Source organism: Eptatretus burgeri, chromosome 2, assembly GCF_056783735.1.
Source record: "Eptatretus burgeri isolate ZD-2024b chromosome 2, Ebu_testis_v1, whole genome shotgun sequence".
Taxonomy (NCBI): domain Eukaryota; kingdom Metazoa; phylum Chordata; class Myxini; order Myxiniformes; family Myxinidae; genus Eptatretus; species Eptatretus burgeri.
In genome coordinates this window covers 23,312,496-23,333,462 of record NC_140962.1, presented here as the reverse complement: position 1 = coordinate 23,333,462, position 20,967 = coordinate 23,312,496, and the positions used below count along the sequence as shown (strand labels likewise).

The 20,967-nt window shown below is 41.5% G+C and overlaps 1 protein-coding gene across 5 annotated transcripts in view; it reads left to right on the top strand.

The window, feature by feature from the left end:
* The window catches only part of LOC147031599 (uncharacterized), a 595,949-nt gene that overhangs the window by 514,498 nt on the left and 60,484 nt on the right, over positions 1 to 20,967 (top strand). For all 5 annotated transcript variants that reach the window (XM_085865857.1, XM_085865848.1, XM_085865859.1 and 2 more), the window contains 7 exons: positions 585 to 776; positions 2,070 to 2,156; positions 5,132 to 5,323; positions 5,458 to 5,544; positions 8,290 to 8,481; positions 8,676 to 8,762; positions 8,875 to 9,066. In XM_085865857.1, coding sequence (XP_085721983.1) covers positions 585 to 776; positions 2,070 to 2,156; positions 5,132 to 5,323; positions 5,458 to 5,544; positions 8,290 to 8,481; positions 8,676 to 8,762; positions 8,875 to 9,066 — 1,029 coding nt within the window. The remainder of the gene's footprint in view (positions 1 to 584; positions 777 to 2,069; positions 2,157 to 5,131; positions 5,324 to 5,457; positions 5,545 to 8,289; positions 8,482 to 8,675; positions 8,763 to 8,874; positions 9,067 to 20,967) is intronic.

Below are 20,967 nucleotides of genomic sequence, written 5' to 3'. Positions count from 1 at the left end.
TCATCAAACAGTGCCGCCTATCCAGATATATCAGGCTTATTTACCCTCATCAGGACAACATACCGATAAATGTCTAACCAATGATGACCCACAAATATTGTGCTTTCCTTTCTCATGACAAACAGAAGTTTAAGTGATTAGTTCTTGAAAAATGATGCACTTTTAACATAGACATTTCCCTTTCACCAAAATGTTCAAGCTTTGTATCTCCACAAGCCTTCCCTTCATCTAATGCCATTTTATGGAATTTCATCTGCCACAAAGGTTTGGTGATTGAATGTTATTTGAATGTTCCTTTGTTGTCATGCACAGCTCACCTAAAGTGGAGGATATACTTGATCATGAATGTCTGCACTGTTCTTTCACAGCTCTATTTAGCCCCAATTAAGATCCCTCTTTGCAATATTTCATTTGAAAGTACTTCAATACACAAAGAGAGATAATTAGCAGTGATTGTAAGATAGGTGTATAAATGATATTAAGGAGTTGGAACAGAATATGATTGCCTACTCATCTTCAGCAATATTTACATTGGTAGTATCATTCTCAATGTGTTGTGTTGTGCTGTTTTCATTTGATTTCAGGAGTAACAGGCTATATGGTGCGGAGTTTCCCCCTGCCTGGGCATCAAGGAGAGCATGAAAGACAGTTGGTGGGTGCAAGTCAAACCTCGTTTCCTTTGCATGGACTCACCCCTGGTGTGGAATACAGGATCAATGTTTCAGCTGTACAAAACAGAAACGAAGGTCCAGCGGCAACAACTACAATCAACACAGGTCAGAAGGCTTTTTGGAGTCTGAAGGAAAATATTTATCATCTTTCGTTTCAGTGTGAAAATGTCTGGTAGGTTTTACAAACGCATTACCGTCGAGGTGTGCCAAACTCTTGACAGAGCGTCCGGGTGCTCGTGACGAGTCGTGAAAGTTTCTGAGAACCAACCTTGAGCTGGTCACCCCTCCATCACGTGATGCAACGAATTATGGCAGGAATTTGGCCAGGGTTCCAGCACACCAAAGCCTAGTTTTGCAAAATATGCCACGGGATGTTTAATTTTGAACAGAGAATGCTGGCAGCGATAAGACATCAAGTTTGACATCCTATCCAACAAATGGCATGCTCGATGATGTAAGCCCCTGCTTGTGATGCACCAGGGTGACATTTTATCATCAGGTCGAGAACCATACCCAAAATCGATCGCTCGAAGGCGAACATGCTACCTGTGAGCTATCCTGTCAGCCTCAGAAACATGACACAACCATTCAAACTAGCAAAATTGTTTAGCGTGTGATGTTCCCATCTGAGCACATAGTTCATAATGTTGGCTGGTTAAAATCCCACAACTCCATGGAATTATCCATTGTCATATAAATGATGTATTTGTAATCCAACTAAAGTGATGTGAACTTAATGGGGTAGGTGTGGTATCACAGCATGTACATTGGGGAACAAAGTAGTATGAAGTGGTTGTGCCTTTAGATGAACTGTTTGAGAGTGGCATTCATTGTCTCTCTTCGACATTGTTACGTCTTTCCGACCCCTGATTCACTCGTGAAAAGTATAACAGAGCTTGACACTCGTTTTATGGAATCCACACTCTACTTCAACATAACTTGCAGTTGGTCATTTGATAGTGATTTTGATTTAAAATCGTCAAAGTAGAATAGGATAAGTCTTCATTCACAAGGCCACAATGAACACCGATCTTACCACGGCCTAATACTTTCCTTATGGCACAAAATAGATCTGATAGATTGTTTGCTTCATACATTGCAGCACACATATCCTATTGAAAGGAAAAAGTAATTGAACCAGTCATGTCAGTGTAACATCTGTACATTTCAAAAGATGAATGACCTTTATTGTCACTTCAATGCCCACAGTTTTACTGTGAACTAGCAGGTATTTTTGTCAGTGTCGATGTTCCATTACATGTCTTGAGTTCCCGTGCAGGCACTTTGAACACCAATGATTGACGCTGGAGACTCTACATCGTGAATTTTAATAAAATACACGAATTTGGGATCACATGTATTTGGGTCACTTGTGTCTCATCCTCAACCATATTGCAGCCTTGAAACGACCAAAAATTCTGGATGTGGAAACAAGTCCTGAGACCGGAGCCTTAACTGTAACATGGCAGAGGGTTGCTGTTCCAGGTGAGTGCTTTTATCCTGAAAATTTAGAGATTCTTACAAACTGTTGCACGAAAGTCATATATATATATATATATATATATATATATATATATATATATATATATATATATATATATATATATATATATATATATATATATATATATAAAAATTGCCATCACAGTCCCAGATTACTAATTTGCAGTTAGTTATTTCTGGGTTTGCCACTCTGGCAATAATTTGATTGCATACACACGTGTGCACACGCACACACATGAAACACACTCACACACACACACACACACACACACACACACACACACACACACACACACACTACGGAGCATGCTTTGAGGATGCTACGGAACAAAATACTCAAAAAAATTTGATTCCGCACCTATCTAGACTCAGCTACGAGGAGTGGCTGAAGGAGACAGGGCTTTATACACTAGAAAGGAGGCGGTTACGAGGAGATATGATCGAGATGTTTCAGGTAATGAAAACTATAGATAAAATAAGTGCAGATGAATTATTCAGCAGAGTAGATAGTGATAGGACCAGGGGCCATAGCCTGAGAGTAAAGAAGAGGAGAGTTAAGATGGTAGTAAGGCAGGGGACTTTCACTCAGGGAGAAGTTAGTGAATGGAATGGTCTCCCTGGAAAGGTAGTGGCAGCAGAAAAAGTAGATAAGTTATAATTGGATTTAGGTAGATAGTTGGAAGTTATGGAGATAGAGCGGTGTTGGGATGTTGGCAAGACTTTTAGGTTGCTTGAGCATTGATGGGTGTGTGTGCATGTGTACGGAGTGCTGTTGGTGGGGGTTTCATCAAGAGTGTTGTGTGGTTGATGATGTGTGTTTTTACCCAAGACCGTCTATGCCCTTGCCCCCTCTCCTGGAAAGAAAAAAGCTATTAAAATTACAAAATAAAACACTTAAGAAAAATGCAAAATGTTTTGTTTTTGTTGTTTTTTGTTCTGGTGTTGATAAATTGATGTGGCACAGGCATGATGGGCTGAATGGCCTCCACCTGCATCAAATTTCCTTGAGTTTCCAAACAATAGACCACCTAATACACCAAAAAATGATCTACACCAAAAAAATACACCTAATACACCAAAAAAAGATCTTCACCAAAAAAAGGCCATACTCAAAAACTGTAAAACGAGAAGAACCAAATTGTCCAGAGCCTGAAACTACAAATAAGCTTTTGATAGTGTCCCACATTCATAGCAAGTACAAAAGATCAACCCCCAAATACTAAAACTGATTGAGAAAGCAAATGATTGCTGCACCCACCACATTGATATTACAGCATTCAGAAGGAAAGCTCAAAATACCAGGGGTGAAGATATGACTCGGGATATTCCAGGGTGATAGCCTTTCACCCCTCCTGTTTTGCCTGGCCCTGGACCCAATCAGCAGCCTAATTAATGAGCAAAGATGTGGTTAATTAATGAGCAAAGATATACATCCAATATAAGAATGTCCAACGAAACAGGGAAGGTGACACAGCCACTGCACATGGATGATTTAAAGCTCTTTGCACCGAATGACGAATGATTGGCAGAACAACTGAAATTAGTGACATGATACTCTGAAGACAATAAAATTGAATTTGGCCTGGATAAATGTGCCAAGTTGACATTCGTACAAGGTAAACCAACAAAAATGGCCAACATAAAATTCGACCTAAATACAACAATACAAGAGCCAGATAATGAAGCATAATATAAATACTTCTGGGTAGAAGAGGGCCACGAAATATGTCACAAATAAATGCACAAAACAATTGACAAAGAATACCAACGTAGAATTAGGCTGATCCTGAAAATATACCTCACCGCAAGAAACAAAATCAAAGCCATAAAACCAATGATAAGTCCCAGCATTCCAATACAGTTGTGGAATAATAAACTCGCCACATTCAGAAATCAACAAACTACATATCAAAAACAAGGAAATTCCTCACCATCCAAAAAAATGTTTGACAATCCCGAGAATACAACTGCCAAAACGAGAATGAGACGGCAGCCTGATGGAGCTCAACCAAGTGCACAGATTGACAACTGTAGGGTTGGCTCAGTACATGAAAAGTTCAAACACTACTGAATCCAATTTGTTTGTAAACACGAAGACAGCAAGCTAAAAAGGTATCCCTAACCTATCTTACAAAAAATTTATTCTTCACCCTGATACAGTCCCTCTCACATGCCACACTCACAACCCAGGGGGCTGTGCTTCACTATCTATTACATACACCACCCTCTAGAACTTGTCCAAGTATTGCAAAACTGGAGAATATTGGAAGTATTACGAAGGCGATTTGTGTTCTACAGTCTTCAAGTACAGTGTTTAACGCAATTTTAAAAAGTGTAAAGAGGTTTGAAGGTGGATAAATTAATTAATTTCAGAATTTACCGTCGTTGACGTAGTGTCGGTTACACCACCCTATTCTAACATGTTGCATTAGTTCTTCGTGCCTGTTGTTTGTGTCCTTTATAACGACAGTAATAACACTAAGTTTCCTGTTTGGAATGATTTTCAATTTTGTGTGACTGCTGGGCAGGCAGACGGAGTAAAAAGTTATCTCACTCCTCCGTGCTCATGTGTGGTCGGGACGGATTCAGAGCCAAAGTAATGTTAAACGGCAGGTTTGTTTTCCTAATCATGTTTTGATTTGTGTTCAAAATATAACGTTAAATTTTGAATAAGTTGTTCCTCGATCATAAACTGACGTTTGCAGACAGGCAATCTGATGGATGGATGGATGGATGGATGGATGGATGGATGGATGGACATGAAACAATTGCTTAACCCTGCACACGTGAACAACAGTTGGTTATTTGTAAATTAGGTAAATAATACAAATCTATCATTATTGCAGGAAAATTAACTACTTACTCTATGGAAAGAATTAAATTCCATAATTATCCCAAATTGTCACCACCAGCGTTTTTTTTCTGGATTGATGTCACCATTTATTAATGCTTTTCAGGGGTATCGGGTTATCGGGTGCGTGGAGTACCACTGCCAGGTGAACATGGGGTAACAGAGGAAAGCTTGGTCGGACCTGAGCAAACTTCCATGCCATTTGACAGTCTTACCCCTGGCATTGGCTATACAATCAGTGTTTCAGTGGTCCATGGCAAGACACAAGGCCCCTCTGCCACTACAACTGCCAAGACAGGTTTGAAATTATTTCATCTTTCAGTTACAGGAAAGAAAGCGCCTATTTAAACAATCAATTCCTGTTTTTTTTCTCGATAATTTATACAGCACTTTAAGGCTTACAGATTGTTTTTAAAATGTTTTGCTTTGTAGGCCTGCGAAAACCTGAAGGCCTTGATGTTGAAACTGATCCATTTACGGGGTCTCTGCTGGTGTCGTGGCAGAGAGTTGCATCTCCAGGTGAGAAATGGCTTGAAACAAAGTGATTTTAACTGTTACATCATATTAATTGTCAGAAACACAAATTACAATCCAAATTTTATTTGGTGGCAGATTTCCCACGATGTAAATGAATATCATTGGATATACCTATCAATTAAAGATTTTCTTGAAACATGCAAAACACTATGATGCTCTCAGCTTGTTGTTAAAGATGTGCCAAACTTCCTGCCAATTGAGGGATTTGTGTTTCTTTGCCCAGATCAGTAAACATTTTAATTGAATATCCTTTTATTATTCATTTGCCCACTGACGTCATGTTGGTTTCAACCATGACTGTTTTGGTGTGTTTTCATGTGAATGATCAATTCAAACAGCACAAAATGTTATTAGATCCTCGTGGAGGATCTCAAAGTCTTACTCACGTTGTTGTTCTTGTGGACTTTTTTGTTTCACAGCCTACAGTTTTCATAGAAACTTCCTGAAACTTGGCATATATATGTAAAAATACCCTGCGCAGACAGTAACGATCTCCGATTTTGAAAATTCCTCCTATAAAAAAAGTTATGATGTCAAAATATATCCGCTAATAGAAATCGCCTAAAAAATTATCTCCGAAACTAGGCAAGCTTTTTGAATTCTGTTTGCGTGAACCGAACACGCCATTAGCAGAGATGAATTACTGCACATATGATACATCACTATGACGTCATATCAATTTTTATGACGTCATTCCTATTTTTTGTTTCACAACCCAGAGTTTTCATCGGAACTTCGTGAAACTTGCCATGTATATGCAGAAAGCCCACGCGCAGGCAGTAACCATTTCCGATTTTGGAAATTCTTCCTAGAAAAAAGTTGACATCATAATATCACCGCTAATAGAAATCGCCTACACCATTATCTCCGAAACTAGGCAAGCTGTTTGAATTTTGTTTGCGGGAATCAAGCCGGGCATTAGCACAGATAATTTATCGCAAACCTGATACATCACAATGACGTCATATTCGTTTTAATGACGTCATCATTAAGAGGACAAGGATCTTAGCTCATTCGAGCTTGTTTTTCCGTTGTAATTTCTAAATTGAAAAGTTTTTTGTGCAAATGCAATTATCGAATTGTCTCCCACATTTTCTACAATCTACAATACCAGCAGTATGTTGCAATTGTCGTCGTTTTACATTTAATTGACGATTAAACACCGAGAGGTGATAATTATTGAAGCACCTTTCTTGTTGACCGATGGATTCATTTTGTCTCAAACAATGAGGGAATGATTTTCTTCATATATAACAGGTAGAACTAGAACAGCACTCGGTAGAACACATACCTCCACCAAGCTGAACAGTTTATGTTTTGTATCCAACTGATGGGCCAGTTCTGCATCCGGACCTCAACAAAAATCTAATCGGACTGTTCTTGTCACTTACCCAACTCATCCACAAAGTTTTGTCATAATCCATCCACAAAGTTTTCAAATATCATGCTATATATCGTTTTTACCTGGTCTCTCAATGGTGAATGAAGAATCACTTTAAAATCCTCATATCCAGATCCGGATCTTCACCAAAATCTAATCAATTTGTCCTTGTCACACACCGAACCTGTCCACCAAATGTCGTCCGAATGCATCCATAATGTTTTGAGATATCCTGCTCACAGACACAGGCAGACAGACAAACAAACAGGGGTGAAAATATAACCACCGTCCACCTTCAGTGGCAGAGGTAAAAATAGGTCAAAAATAGGATCATAATGCCTCTCAAATTTAGGGCAGTGGGGCAGCTCACTGTTAGTATGCTCTCCTTTGAGCTTTCCTGGACTTTCTGGTTTAGGAATTCTATTTTCGGCCAATGAATCAGACTAAAGTTGCCATTCTGGTGAAGCACCAATGAGCTTGTAATGATGCATTACACAGCACACCTCAAGTATTTAAACTCATCCATTTCAGTACATTATATTTACATTGTTCCACATCAAAACTTGTCAGACAAATTAAGTTGAGCAATATGCCCTATGTAGGTTTCACAAAAGTCAAGCAACAGCCCTCAAGTTTGCAAAATATCAGTTACAGTTGGAAAGATCTATTTTTCGAAAATGAATGCACCATCAACTGGTGTAGCTGCTCACTACAAGGATTACAGGGATTACAAGGAAATTTTTGCACAGGAGGAGGCAATTCGGCCCATCATGCCTGCACCACACCAATACCAGATTTAATAAGTCTGTCAATACCCCTTCCCTTTGTGTGCAGCCTTTTGGCTGTTACACTGTTACTCATTTTGCCGACCTCAGAAGGATGGTAGTCTGAGTCAACCCCCTGTTGTTAATTCAGCGGACAATGGGGCTTGAACTCAGAACCCTAGGATCCCAACTGGGATCCCAAGCCACCACCCTAACCGCTAAGCCAACACCAAGTTTTAGGTAGGACTCAGATGCAACGTTCCTATCACCAAGTGATTTTCATTCAGGACTGTACAGACATCATGTGTCAGCTGTTAAATATACTCCCAAGGAGGACAGGACATCATGTGAATGCAAGATGCAAATGGTGAGGCTGAAGCTATGAATCTTGTTATGAAATTAGTGTAGCTACATATCCTTGAATGAGAGTTACTTTGAGACGAGACGTTTTTCGACATTGAAAATGAATCACGAAGTTGAACCATCTCCTTGTTAAACTTCAAACCACAAGCTGTAATATTGTTTGTTTTGCATGCATTTGCTGCTGTTATACATCTCTGAGGTTTTGTTCTTATTTTGAAGGAATGACGGGATATCGGCTGCGAGGAGAGCCCCTGCCCGGACAACACGGGCAGTCTGTAGACCGTGTGGTGGGACCAAGTCAGACCTCTCTGCCCTTGGACAACCTCACCCAGGGTGTAGGATACAAGATTAGTGTTTCAGCCATTAAGGGTGGCAAGGAAGGTCCAGCTGCCACCACAAATGTCAACACAGGTATGCAGTAATCATGTTGACTGTGGGATAAAATATTATGCAACTGTGCTTATCCATTGCCGCATCAATGAGGGATTCGAAAAGTTTTTGTAAAATTATTTCTTCTTCGATCAAAAATAACCGACTATTTGTCAGGTCATTATGATGTGCAATCAAGTATATATTCATGTTTCACTGTTTTTGCTTTTCTACAGAGCTTGCCAAACCAAAGGATCTGAATGTAGAAAGCAACCCAGACAATAGAGCATTCACCATCACGTGGAAGAGGGTTGCTTCTCCAGGCAAGCAAATTACAAATTGTGATGTTACTTACTTGAGGCAAATTTTTCACATCAACATGGATCATGTCATAATTTATGAAACAATCAATCAAACTGCATCCTCTCTGTGCAGGAGTGACTGGGTATCGTGTGCGAGGTATACCCTTACCTGGTCAGCATGGAGAGACTGAGGAAAGATTGGTCGGACCTGATCAAGCCTTCTCAGTGTTAGAGAGGCTCACACCTGGCGTAGAGTATAGGATCAGTGTATCAGCCATTGCAGAAAAAAACCAAGGCCCTTCTGCCACGACAAATGTGAACACAGGTTAGACACGTGTTTGCATATACTTCTGAAGGTTATTGGTGATATGGTTTGAGTATTTTGAGAATTAAGTTATGAAAGTGTGGGGGGAAAAATTTATATTAATGTATTCTAAACTGTAACAAATGGAGTTTTAGAAATGTAACTTTTATGCTACAAGTTGAATTGGCTGTCCTTTCTGGCCAAGAGACTTTTGCCCTAAATGATGATAAATGTCTTGGTCTGGAGCGGAGTGACCTGAGCTGATAACAGCGATCGTTGAATCAGTGTATCAGCCATTGCAGAAAAAAACCAAGGCCCTTCTACCACGACGAATGTGAACACAGGTTAGACACGTGTTTGCATATACTTCTGAAGGTTATTGGTGATATGGTTTGAGTATTTGGAGAATTAAGTTATGAAAGCATGTCCAGGAGATTTAGACATTGTAGATTTAGACATCCTTTGTGATAGCATGTCGATGAGATTTAGACATCCTAGATTTAGACATCCTTTGTGATAGCATGTCTATGAGATTTAGACATCCTTTGTGCTCTTATATTGTCGTAGTTTTAAACTTTTTTTTGTCCCTCAGTATTAATTGGTTCATGAGCACCAGCCAGAGTGACCACTATATTCGTTATGTCTGTGTGTCTGTCTGTCTGTCTGTGTGTCTGTGTGTCTGTCTTTCCAGAGCATAACTCTGTGGACTTTGATCCGATCTTGATGAAACTTGGTTATGTGTTCGATATCAATGTGTAGTTGTGTTTTGCTGGATGAAGGCGTGGCTACGCCCATTGTGGGTGGACCACGTCCAAAAAATATCCATTTTAGGGGGTAGTCGGATTAAAAATCTATCTTCTCCTAGGGAATTGACTGAATGGAATGGGTTCTTCGGTATTGGAATAGCAAAATGAATTATCTAAAACTTGTCCGATTTTTCATTTTCATCCCAAGGTTAAGGTCACAAGGTCAAAAACTTAGAAAGTTGCGAATTTTGACATAAAATCTTATGATCGCCCAAACTTTGAGAGCTAGGATGACAATATTTTTATGCATAATCTTGAGGTCATTCCCCACCTAAAGTCTTGAAACCATTTTGCTCTATCTCGAACACCTTGCCCGTGGCGCCCCCTTCAAGTTTGTTTTTACGCCGATTTCATCAAAGTATGGATAATCCGAGGAGTGTAAAATGCCATATAGCCTATATGATGTTATATTGTTCCTGGAATGTTCCAGAGGAAGTTATGCACCAAAGGTCATAATCCTTGACCTTTGACCTTTAAAGTTCACAAAGGTCAAATTTTCAAAGTTGTGAGAATCGAACCGGGTTTTCGACCTTCTTCGACGAGATAATTCCAATAAGCTATAGCACGTATCCTGTTTCCTTATTTTAATGTCCACAACATTGTTTTCTGACCTTTAAAGACTCTGCAAAGGTAAAATTTTGAAAGTTGTTGAACGAAACCGGGTTTTCGACATTTTGCAGCTGTAGATTGAAGGCCACTATAATTAATTATAACTTGGTCAAAAATTATCACATTGTCTCATCCTTGACTTCTGAAACAATCTACATCGTCAAATACCGCTCGTGAACCATTGTCATCTTCAGACTTGTTAAAACTAATTATTATTCGAGGAAGTCTTGATCCAGTGTATTTTGCCACTATACATCGTTGAAACACATTGCAGGATCAAACCGGGTTTACATCATAGCTCAGCGCCATATACAACACAGTGTGGTAATCCATATATAGATTGTATTATAACAACGCACATTTATTATCACGAGCAAGTTGCCCGTGCCCGCATGGGATTCCAAACGGGGTTGCGATGGAGACAACAAAAATGCAAATTGCGTCTTCTTTCATTGAGCAGACAAGCTCAGAGAAATAATTCACTTTTATTGCCACATCTGATGCAAATTTAGATGCTCTAATGGCAGCGAGGTTCTCCCTTTGAAACTGTTTGTTTGATACATATTGCTTTTTGATGCTGAGGGTCTCTAATAAAATTTGTATTGGTGTCAAAGCCAGTGACCAATTGCAAATTAATAGTAGGATTGTATTAGACTCAACAGAAGCTGAACATATGATGGAAATAACATTAAGCAGACTTGGGAGCATAATCGTGAGTGTCCACTCTGAGTCAGGGAGGTCGGTGGTTCGAACTCCGGCCGAGTTGTCCCAAAGACTTTTAATATGGTACGTGCTATATTTCCTTACTTGACACTTGGCCCTTAAAAAGGATAGAGCATGGACAAACAACTGTGTGTTGGCAATCATAGCACATGCTTTGATGGGATTCTTGGTCTCCTCCTTCGTTGAAGTTCCTTGTCTTGTGCCTGTGATGCAAAGTCAAAGGAACCTGATCATTTATGCACTTCTTCAGAAAGATATTCCTTGATAATTTTATTTTTGTGACTACAGATAAATACTGTCGGACGTATGTTCCTGGAAAATGCCGCAAATGTCAAATCTGCAAATGTCGGGGCATTGTTTCAATGGAAAAAAAGGGGATAGGTTCCTGGCGGTTTGTAATTCATGGAAATGCCGCGAATGTTGGGGTAATGTTTCAATGGGAGAAAGGGGGATAGGTTACTGGCAGTTCATGATTCATGGAAATACCACGAATGGCGAAACCGCGGATATTGACATCGTGAATGTTGGGGCATTGTTTGAATGGGAAAAAGTGGGATAAGTTCCCGGAGGTTCGTGATTCATGAAAAATGCCGCAAATGGTGACACCGCAAATGTCACACATTGTTTCAATGGGGAAAAGGGGGGATAGGTTCCTGGAAGTTCCTGATTCATAGGGGAAAATTTTTAAAGTTTAAATTATTCTCGACCATGAATGCACATGATTACAGTTTCATTTTTTTTAATGCTTAAAAAAGAACGACAACACCATGTACCTTCTCCAATGGTTATTTAAGGAATGTGATTAACAGTTTATTAAAAGTGATTAACCAACCGTACCATAAAAGTAAAAAATAAAATAGCAGCAGGTACCGTTTCAAATATTTATTTTCACAAACACACTTGACTTTTCATGATGATGATGATGATGATGATGATGATGATGATGATGATGATGATGACAATGATGATGAATTAATATTCAGTGAAATCAACAAACTCCTCTGAAGATGACAGGTGAAGGTGCTGATGAGTTGTGCACCAAAAGGAATGTAGGTGAGGGTGCTGAAACCGATGCAGGTGAGGTTGCCAATGCAGATGAGTTGTGCACTGAAGGGGAAACAGGAGAGGCAGAATATGGTGCTGATGCTCCTGAGGTGGATGGACCAGGGTGAGAAAAATGGGTGATTGAGAGCTACCTGGTAGATTGCTGCCTGTATCGATGTAGCTCCTTGTATGGGAGCATCACATCATCCAACCCCCTTTTGAACTTGAGGTAATGCTCCATGACTGGATCGGCATCTTGCAACCTCTCAGTCATTGACCTCATGTCCTGCAGCATCTCACCCAGGAACTTGACCGTGACGTTGGACCTCGACACGTCTTCCTCCTCATCACTGCCCGCTTCCTCCTCTTCCTCGGAAACCTTGGGAATGGCATCCAACTCTTTGGTGAGCTCCTCGACATGCGAGGCGATAAGATCATCCAACTCATCAGGCTCCATGTTGTCAAAGCCTTCCCTTCCACCTGCCGTGCCAACCCAACAATTTCATGCCTCTCCTCCATGCTGTCAGGAAAGCCTGTAAAGTTCCTCACTGCCTGTGGCCACAGGCTTTGCCAGCAGGCATTGATGGTGGAGGCTCGCACCTCTAATATAATAAGTTTTGAAAGTCGAGATTACCCCTTGGTCGAGCGACTGGATCAGGGAGGTGGTGTTGGGTGGCAGAAAGATCACTTTAATGTTTGGGTGAGCCACCGTCGTGTCCCCACGATGGCCAGGAGTGTTGTTGATGAGCAGGATAATCTTGAACGCAAGGTTTTGTTCTGCCAAGTACCTCTCCACCTGAGGGACTAAACAGTTATGGAACCAGTCCATGAAAATTGCTGCCATCACCCACGCCTTCCTGTTGGCCCTCAAAAACATGGGCAGCGAGTGTTTGTTTTTGCCTTTGAGAGCATGCGGGTCAGGGAACGGTACACCCTCATGGACTTTATCATTCCGTCCCTTTTTGCATTTGCTCAGAGAAGAGATAGCCGGTCTTTTGCCACCTTGAACCCCGATGCTGTCCTCTCATGCTTCTAAATAAAAGTTTGCATGAGCATCTTTTTCCAAAACAGGCCAGTCTCGTCAGTGTTGAACATCTGCTCTGGCAGGTATCGCTTCTCCTCAATGATCTGCGCGTGTTAATTGCAGAGGACGTTTCAGTTGCCTCATGGACTGCGGAGGAATGCTTACCTGACAGTTTGACGTTGCGGAGACCATAGTGCTTCTTGAAGCAGTGAATCCATCCCCTGCTCGCTTGAAATGGACGAGTCTCTCATACCTGTGTCACTCATGCAAGCACCACCCGTGCCAGCTAGATGCACGTACATGCACATCGCCTTTGCGCGAATGAAAGGTCCACTTAAAGGCATGTTCTCCGGTGCATTGTCCTCCATCCATACACTGAGAGTCTTCTTCATCCTTTCTATGTGGACATCCTAGACTTGGGTGACCACTTTGGTGCTCAGTATAGTGCTCACTGCAATACTTTCTCAGATCACCTTCTCGTTCTTCCATATGTAGCGAATGATGGATTTGTTTACTCCATACAGTCTGCCCACAGAGGTCACAATCTGTCTTCTCGATAGCCGATCTAGCAGCTCCACTTTGTCGCTCAGGCTTATCACTTTCTTCTGCCTTTTGGCAGTCAACACATCTCCGGCACTGGTCTTGCACTTGGGAGCCATGTTTGATCAATGAGCGAAGCAAGAGGCCAAACATCGGTCAAGACAGCAGGACGAGAAGAATGATCGGGACCCAGGACACATTGCACATAAGTAGTCATGCGAGAATTGTGGGTAGCTGTGCCAGGTGTGTGTCATCTACACATTGTTTGTGGGGGATGTTGGTGAGGGATAACTTTTTACACAGCTCGTGGTAGATGTGGTGAAACGTTTTTATGCGTCTCTTCCATGCAATTTTTTAAATTGTGTAACTCGTGGTGGATGACATCTTCAGCAAATGGTAATGAATGTGGTGAAACATTTTAATTGTGTAACTTGTGGGGTATATCGTCTTACACAGCTGGTAATAGATGTGGTGAAACATTTTAATTGTGTAACTCGTGGGGGATAGATAACGTCTTACACAGCTGGTAACAGTAAAGATGCGGTTCAGCCCAGGAAAATGAGGTCGACCCCAACCGGAGGGAGAACCAGCTAAAATTGGTATCAATTTATTCCTCTGGATGTCTAGTTTTCAGAAAATGATGTTGTAGTTCCAGAAACTGTGCACAACATGCCAAATTAACCCCTTCCTTGTGGACATCCATGAAAAATTGCCATTTTCAATTATCGGCACAAACATTGAAATGAGCCAATACAAGTTAAATTCAACCAAAGTTATTTATTTTAATTTATTTGGTGTAATAGACACGAGACAACACATTCAACGGGGTTTAGAGCTAATCCAAGGGTTGGAGGGTTAAAAAAAAAAACATCAAAACTGAAAAGTTAGTGATTTTTGGTACGTCGGACAAATCGTCCCAAATCCTACCCTTAACAGATATTGTATCAGTGTCAGACCAACTTCTATTCCTTTTCCTGCATACCCCAGTGATGCAAAACTGACATTGAGAGAGGAAAAATTGATACAGTGTGGCATGTTACCCCTGGTTTGTGACAGTGCCCAAAATTGCCACCTGTGTCTACGTGTCAATCTCATTTTCATCCTGTCCTGCTGGTGTGTTATTTTGATTTTGACACTGTGCATGAACAGGCATCAATACAATCAAGTCCAGCAAGCTGACAAGGACACTTCCTTCCATTGGAGCAGTCTTTATCTTTGCAATACAAGTGAGTGAGGTCTCGCACCTCGACTGGAGCCGGTGGCTTTGAGAACATGGTCGGTGTGATGCCTCCATCATCACAAGCACTCCAGCCATGACCAACTGGTTGAGTTTCCTCCTGGTTCGCAATATGACTTAAACCAGATCCTAGTCTGGTACTTAACACGTAGGACATGCTGTTTGAACGCATCTTCTGTGGGCAGAAGCATTGAAACTGCTTTGTCCGTCGTCGTTTCCATTAGGTAGCGCATCTCATCTCGAGTTTGGACATCTTTTCACTTCTTTCCGTGCAGCAACAATGCAAACACCTGTGCAACGTTCCCATCATTCTCATGAAAGGTTGTCAAATCGGCGAGACTGTCAATCTTTTTGACAAGTTTGGAGTAGGCAGTCTTCTTGCCAATCCTGTTCATTGAACACATCGTATCATATCCTGTCAAGGTGTGAGCAGCAGGGAGGCTACCACAAACTGTCGGACCAAGTTGGTCCACAATTTCATGATCTGCGATGTACCGCTCCTTGTTAGAATGTCCAGCATACATGAATACTTGGTCAGTTAGCTGTCCTCTGCTTTGGTAGTGCACAAGAAGGACCAGGACATCAGTATCATCATGGCAGATAATGAGGCGACCATTGCCCAAGGAGAGACTGCACGCTTGAAGAATTATCCTAGTGTCTGCTTCCTCTTGGTTGGAGTGGAAGCTCTCCAAATATGTCACGCCTGTTGATGTCACAGCCTTCACAAGTTTTCCATCAGTAAATCCCTCTGCCAAAATGATACATTTATCATGTGGGATGTACTCCCCTGCATGATCTACAATGTATTCACTGATGTAATTGGCAAGACATGCCTTGTTGCTAGCCACTCTCAGAAACCTGCAATAGTTTGTGACCTGTCTGTTTTCCTGGACTTGGTACATGGGTAATTCTGAAACAAAGGTACCCCGGCGTTACCTCTCTGCTGTTTTGATGGACGATGGATGAACATAGCGGTCGAAGACAATGGTGACAGAGCTCAAATCCAGGGAAGGATTTGACAGCAGCAGTACTGTTCGTTTTTGCACAACATCCGCCAAATCTTTGAATGTACGGAAGTGGTTTTCATTTTGTGATTGGATCATGGCCATTCCATCGATGACATAGGCGGATGATGTTGAATCTGGAATCTGCGGGAGTGATGATAGAATCTCTGAACAATTGGGCTCCAGTTTCTGAAATAGGTCAACTTTGTTGGTCTTCCTCCTCTTTCCGTCGTCATGGAAGAGGGCTGGTGGCACAGTTGCAAGTTGATGGCTAAGGACATACTTCAAGTCAACATCACGACTCTGTGCCACTCCCAAACGCCGCCAAAACAGTACCTCTGTGTCAATGATCAATTTCCTATATTTGTCATTTGGTAGTGCCTTCTTCATGTCCAGAAAGGTCATCACCATTTTTTTCTTCATTGGATCCCAGAATTTTTTTGTGGGGTCCTCTCCGAGTCTTTCGCCAATGAATTCCTTGGTAATATCTTTCCCCCTTTGTGGGATCCCCTTAAACGAGTTCTCAACTTCCAGACTAGCTACCTGGCCTGTGGTGATGTTGATCAGTTGTTCTGAAACCTCATCAAGGTTGAAGGGGCCTTGGCACTGAGTAGAAAGGTATTCTTTCATTGCCTGGACATATTTTCTGTCCCTCTGTAGATGGCTCTCTCCAAGCTCTTCATGAAGCCTTTCTTTTTTCCAAGCTGAGTGGCAGAGTTCCTTTATGCCTCTGCGTGTTCCCCTGTGATGTGCCTGGTCATCATCCATCTCAGCAGGGCACTTTTACGCAGGTTGAATCCACTGACACCCCCTGGCTCTTGGCCTCATGGTTTATGCTTTGCTCGAGAGCTTGATCTGTCGGGACCGAATTGAAGGGTCGATTTTGTGACCTACGAAGAACAAATCCGCCCTCCACCATGTGCTGATACATTACTGGCTGCTTCTGTTCCAGTTCCTTCATTTCTGCAATGTACACCGGCGTGTACTTGGCATTGTTTTGACGCCCGGGAGTACAGAATAATGCACAGTTTACATGACCGCTTGGATGTGCATCAGAAAATTTGCCTCTATCCGCCCGTAACAATCGCTGTAATAGGTCTCCAGATTCTAGGAAGCTATCCCAGTAGGTGAAAGTGACTGAACGTTCCCTCCCCTCCCCCCCCCCCCATTCCGAAATAGGGCTACTGCTTCAAGTACAGACTGTGGAATGACATCTTCCAAATACTGGCAGAGGATGGCACAAGATTTGGCATCCTTCGCCTTAAATGACTACTCTAAGACTTCATTCTTCTGCTTGATTTCATCGGTCAGCCATGGCAGAGAGTTTTTGCTGGCGAATGCCTCAGCTGATTTGAGGAACATGTGTGTCAGAGCCTCATGAGCCAGGCGGGTACCACAAATTCCACGGTCATATTGTTTTCCTTGGAGCATCTGGTTGGCTGTGACTGAGGAATACACGTCCGATGAGGTTAGGATGTTCTGAAGGCCACCCTCTCCGTACAACTTTCCAATGTTTGCCAGAAAAGCCATAATCAGATGCATTCCTCCCAATCTCATGGTGACTTGACTTATTTCTGCAGCATGAATAACAGCTTTCACACCTTCCAACATTGGACTTTTGACAAATGGACAGCTGGAGTGGAGGAGTTGACAGCTTATCACACAGTTGTCAAGGTTGCTTTTTCACCTCCTCTTTGTGGGTGGTTCATGGGAGAGGTCCATCACTTTTCCTGAAAGACGCACAGCCTGGCCTCACACATACATTCATGCACCTGACCTGGAGTCGAGGTTGAACACTCCCGAGCCCAAAGAGGGCAAGCAAGTCCTATGTGACCGAAGTTTACAAGATACAGCTTGAAGCAAATGAATTATGCACATATGAACATACTAATGAAAATCAGCCAAAAGTAAACACCATACAGGTAAAGTTGGTTGGAGGGACGAGGTTGGCTGATCCGGGATTCAAAATCGAAATGCAAAGTTACTAATTCACGAGGGAAGAAGGCCTTATTGCATGCCACAACCCGCTATGTGTCTTCACAGAGACCTGATGATGGTTTTGAACACAGAATTCCCCTAAAAGTCACAGATAACACAGAAAATTCACCTGCAATCGGCAGAGCGCTCGTCTTTGGTCGGCAAAGATCAAGATCTCGAGGATACCGAATCACGCGCCCATACAAACTCATAAGAGGCTTAGTGTTCCGAGAAGCGGAAACGCTCCACCTGACTCACGGATTTGGATAAAGATAAGGTTCTCCAAAGGTTAAAAAGATGGCAGCACCTACATAGCCTTGTAGAACTAAGATCAATATTTTGAGGGGTCATTTGTAATTATAGGCCCACTGGTTGCAAAGAAACAATGATTTCAATTCATTCTACCCCTTACAGTGGACCCAATATTTTTACATGGATGTCTGCAAGGAAGGGGTTAATTTGGCATGTTGTACACAGTTGCTAACTACAACATGATTTTCTGAAAACTAGACATCCAGAGGAATAAAATGACACCAGTTTTTGCTGGTTCTACCCAGGTTGGGGTATCTCCTAAAATAGAGGCCTTTTTCAGTCTAGGCCGCTACACGAAGATGCGGTGAAACATTTTAATTGTGTAACTCCTGGGGGATAATGTCTTACACAGCTGGTGGGTGATGTGGTGAGGCATTTGAATTGTGTAACTCATGGGGGATTACGTTTTATGCAGCTGCTAAATAGATTTAATTGTGTAACTTGTGGGGAATAACGTTTTACACAGCTGGTGGTTGATGTGGTGAAGCATTTTAATCGTGTCTCTTGTGGGTGATGACGTCTTCAGCAGCTGACAATAGATTCGGTGAAGCATTTTATTTGTGTGACTCGTGGTGGATGATGTCTTACGCAGCAGCTGTTAGATACAGTGGAGCGTCTTTATTGTGAATGGTGGAACATGCCACACAGCTCGCTTATGCCGTGGCTGGTGGAAGATATGTTTTAGAAATGTGTTATGCACATGGCTTGTGGAAGATATGTTTTTTGCGCCTGTGAAAAACCTTGAAGAAACAAAGCACAGGGCCGCAAATATAGAAGCAGGTCATGCACGCGGGTCATGGAAAATATGGATATGCATATATACAGCTGCTCCATGCGTGGCTGGTGGAAGATATGTTTTAGAACTATGTTATGTACATGACTCGTGGAAGTTTTATTATTTTTATTTTTTTGCGCCCATGAAAACCTGTGAATGTGCGAAGCACAGGGCCATGAATGTGGAAGCAAGCTCGCATTTTATCAACCGTGAATATGTGGGGTCCGTGAATAGCAAATCCGTGAATGTCAAGGTCTGACAGTATTACAAACAGTTACAAGGTCAAATTATCATGAAGGCCTTCATTTCAATCAGGTCTTCATTTTTTGTCTGCATCTAAAAACAGTAATTCACTTTCAGTGGAACCTCTTATATCCAGAATAGGGACCAATTGTGTTCCAGATAAATGATATTGCTGATTAATGGATGCCTTTGGTAATCACAAAAAATAAATAAATAAAATGTATTTTTTTTATTTGATGGGTATCATTGTATTACGTTATACCCTAACCCGAATAGCTAACCCTAACAACCCTAATAGCTAACCCTAACAACCCTAATAGCTAACCCTAACAACCCTAATAGCTAACCCTAACAACCCTAATAGCTAAACATAACAGCTCACCCTAATCCTACTAACCCTAAATCTTCCAACACTAACCTCCTAATTCTCTGTGTATTTAGACTTCCCAGATCAATGGCCAGTGGCAGACACCATGTTGGACGTGGAATGAAAGAGTGAAACACAGTTCAATTTGTTTGTTTATTTTCACCCTCTCCGAAGGAGAGGGTATTGCATTTGGGTTTGTTACTTACGAAATCTAAAGATTTCGAAAGTATTTTGATGACTTCCGTCATCTGGTTGTGTGTGTGTGTGTGTGTGTGTGTGTGTGTGTGTGTGTGTGTGTGTGTGTGTGTGTGTGTGTGTGTGTGTGTGTGTGTGTGTGTGTGTGTGTGTGTGTGTGTGTGTGTGTGTGTGTGTGTGTGTGTGTGTGTGTGTTTGTTTGTAGGCTATAGAACGGAAGAAGCTACCAATGTCAAATTACACCACGTGATTCAGGAGGGCGGTGGCTCACGCTGATTATATTTTGGTCAAAATAGGTCAAAGGTCAAGGTCACAGTAAGGTCAAACATTCGATTTTTGATGGTTTGGTACAGAATCATCGTAGAAACTTGTGGTTTGCGTCGCTACCTTCTCAAGAGACAGCTTTTATTAGACAAGGTCAGAGGTCAAGTTGACGATTTCTTAAGTACCAGTCTATGACTGCTTGTTTGTCTGTTTGTTACTTGCAAAATCGAAGATTTTTCAAGTATATTGGTCAGTCGATTTTGTTATTCTGTTTGTCTGTCTGTCTGTTTGTCGCCTACTGATCACAATTTTAAACTGATCTTCACGAAACTTTACCACATGGTAGGGTATGTCATAAGGAAGAAGCCTATTGTTTTTGAGGTCAAAAGGTCAACAAAGGTCAAAGGTCAACAATTAATGACATTTCTAAAATCCTCAATTTTCATCCGATTGACTTGATATTTGAAGAGGATTTATATTTCATGACAATTAATTCAACCACCAATTATATTCGTTAAGTGATTGATTAATTTACCAGCTCGATAATTATTTTTGAGGTAAACATGGACCAAAAGGTCAACATAGGCCGGATTTCTAAAAATTGTCAATTTTCATCCGATTGACTTCAAATTTGAAGAGGATTTGCACATTTGGTCATTTAATTCACCAGCAATTATTTTTGAGTTCAAATTTGTTTTATGGATTTTGCAGTTATCGTGCTCTGCACGACGTCTTCTTCTTCTTTGTTTCTTTGTTTGTCCACACAAAACTTTCGTCTTTTTCTCCACAATTGGTTATCGGA